Here is a 2,996-nt window from a genome sequence, read left to right as displayed (position 1 = left end):
CAACCTACCTTTGTGAACAAGACTTTTCCAATAAACAGAAAAACAGAAATCGATTAAACGCCGAAGACTGTATTCAAATTGCTCTTACATCAAAAAGTCCCAATTTTAAAGTAATTATATCAAACATGAAGCAACATCATGTTTCCAAAACCTGAAGTGGGCAAGGCTTTTCTGTATTTAAATTGCTCTTACATCAAAAAGTCCCAATTTTAAAGTAATTATTGTTACATTGATTGTTTTCTTTTCAGAATGAAGGGTAATGGTTAAAAAAGTTCCCCAAACATGAAGCACATCATGTTTCCAAAACCTGAAGGGGGCAAGTTTTCAATTAATTTTTGTTTGTCTATTACTATTTGTTACTATTTTCATGTAACTTTTTTTTTAATATATAAATGATTATATCAAAAATGGTATATTTTTTGTCTATTACTATTTGTTACTATTTTCATGTAACTTTTTTTATAAATATGTAAATGAAATTAATTCAATAAATAATGTTTATTTAAAATTTACATTGATTGTTTCATGAATTCAGAATGGGGGGGGGTAATATCAACTTACGCAATAACATTTTGGGGTAATGGTTAAAAAAGTTCCCCGACCACTGTTATAGAGGAATAAATTTAAAACCGTACTGTGGTGAATCCGAACTGATAGAAGCCTTACTTTTCAATATAATGCGGTACTTAACTTGCTTTTTATGACAGTTAAGATGAAATATTTTTAATATATATATATTTTTGATGTCACATTTTATTTTTTACGGTGCGTTTATTAAATGTAAGAAAATTGCGCGAACTTAACGGAGTCATTATTTTATTTAATTAATTAATTAATTAAAGTTGCGGCTTTGATGTTTGATGCTGTAAGAAAGAGTGGATGGAAGGAAAAGGTGCGTAAAAAAAAGTATGCGAGCTGCGAACTAATTAATTTTCTCGAAAAGTTCGAGATATTAATTGCTCGACGCGGAAAATTGCTCTCGAAACTCATTCGATATATACATTTATATTATTACCTGTTAATTAAATACTCATTTTTGTTGGATTTCGTTGGAAAGTAGCAGCGGCTTTGATTATTTTTTTTTTATTCAATATAGGCAATACCATGTACGTGATTTTTATGTAATTGGCGGAACGTTAATTTGATCAAAGGTACTACTTTGATAATTTGATAAATGCAAAACTCTTTACTAATTTACCTGTGGCAGTCAGAACTTTATTTTTTTACTGAATTTGATTTAATTTAATCGCTGATTTTATAATATAAAAATCGTGAAACAAAAGCTTAGAAGTGAATCGTCGATTCGCTGTCCGGTGAATCCGAGGATTACGCGAGAGAAGGATTTGCGTTTTCTTCAAACATCGAGAAAATCAATTCCAATGATCCGATCATTGGAGTTGGATGGAGTTTCTGTATCGAAGTTTGGTCTAATCCGAGCCGGGGATCGCGTTAAACGGGGATTACCGTCCGCTTCCGTCATCCGTCGATCGCTCCGGTCTATATACTTCATTTCGAAAGACGAGGTCTTAAGCCCTTCGGCGAATGTTTAATATTTGATGGGGTTTTGGCGCACCGCGTTCGCAGCGCGATTACAGAGAGTCTGTTAATTTCCGCAGGTAATATTATCTGAGTGGGAACGACGATGTCGAAGAGACGCTGAGCGAGGAAGAAGGAGGACGAATAGGAAGGATGAAGAGTCTCGTCGGTATCATGTGGATCGTCCTGGTGCTGATATCAGGTGGGACGCATTAAGATAAGCACCTCTACGGGTGTTTGCTGCTTGTCACGTTAGGCCCTAATGGGCCTTGACGAGCTGTTTTCGTTCGTTATTATTATTATTATTAACTTTGCCCTTAATTTTTTGTTGCTGCTGACGTTGCGGTAGGATGCTCCGGGAATCCTGACGCGAAACGCCTGTACGATGACCTCCTGAGCAACTACAACAAGCTGGTGCGACCGGTGGTGAACGTGACGGACGCCCTCACCGTCAAGATCAAGCTGAAGCTGTCCCAGCTCATCGACGTCGTAAGTACACACATCACCAAATCCCCTAAAGCCATTGTTGTTCCATATCTATCTTTCTCTAGCGCGAATGCACTCTATCCTACTTACTCTCTCGCTCTCCTTCATCCCAGGCGAGCATTACCAATTCATCCCTTTCCGCTCCGGTACTTAGCAACTCCCCGAATTCCATTATGCTCGTTTTCCCTCCGCCGCGCGTTTTCCCTCGTCACGTTGTGTCGGTCGTTTTTTCATTCATTTTCGCATCCGCCCGCATCCATTCCGCCGCTTTATTCTTCAATTATCAACTATCGTGAATCATCCGAACGTATGCTTTTAACACGCTAAATATTCTATAGCTGCTCTGTCCAGGGCCGTTGTAGATTTACTCAGCAAGATGCAAGTCTTCGAGATGCCGGCGTTTAATTTTCTTGCTCTAAAACAGCGGTTTTCAAACGTTTCTTTTTGTTACTACGCCTCACTACAAAAAATTTAACCTTGCTTCGATTTTTAAACAAAAAGAAAAAATTCCACACATTCTAGAAATGTCAAAACAGTAAATATTCCAATGTTACGTAATGTTTGTTACGTAACAGAGATTTTTTTTTTCAGTTTTTCGTCAATTTCTGAACAACCCCTTAAGATAATTACATCATCGACCACTCACCTTTCCAATGAGCCAACTCACATCTTCGTAGTTCCGCAGAGTCGCCTGCTATGAGCTTTAGAAATTGGAAAAAAAGTGAATAGAATTTGTCAAAAAATGGATGTTTTTAGTTTTTTGATAATAACTCGAAAAGTAATAAACTTTTTTACGATTTTATTACATAATCAAAAGCACGCAAGCGTTGCGCAACTTTGTATGTAACAAAAGTTACATAACGTTCGTTACGTAACAGAGAAACGACGTTTTTTTCGATTTTTTTTTCAGTTTTTCGTGAATATCTCAAGAACCCCTTAAGATAATTACATCATCGACCACTCGTATGAAAGCT

General features: G+C 36.8%; 1 protein-coding gene across 1 annotated transcript; it reads left to right on the top strand.

Moving 5' to 3' along the window:
• Nucleotides 1-1,597: 1,597 nt before the first annotated feature.
• LOC108564508 (acetylcholine receptor subunit alpha-like) lies at nucleotides 1,598-2,640 on the top strand. The gene is made up of 3 exons (XM_017923576.1): nucleotides 1,598-1,738; nucleotides 1,886-2,025; nucleotides 2,614-2,640. The coding sequence occupies exons 1-3, from the start codon at nucleotides 1,690-1,692 to the stop codon at nucleotides 2,629-2,631; spliced, it is 207 nt and encodes a 68-aa protein (XP_017779065.1). The 5' UTR covers nucleotides 1,598-1,689; the 3' UTR covers nucleotides 2,632-2,640.
• Nucleotides 2,641-2,996: the final 356 nt, after the last annotated feature.

The sequence above is a fragment of the Nicrophorus vespilloides genome, unplaced genomic scaffold (assembly GCF_001412225.1).
Source record: "Nicrophorus vespilloides isolate i.1.1-1 unplaced genomic scaffold, Nicve_v1.0, whole genome shotgun sequence".
Lineage (NCBI taxonomy): Eukaryota > Metazoa > Arthropoda > Insecta > Coleoptera > Silphidae > Nicrophorus > Nicrophorus vespilloides.
This window is presented reverse-complemented; position numbering and strand designations above follow the sequence as displayed.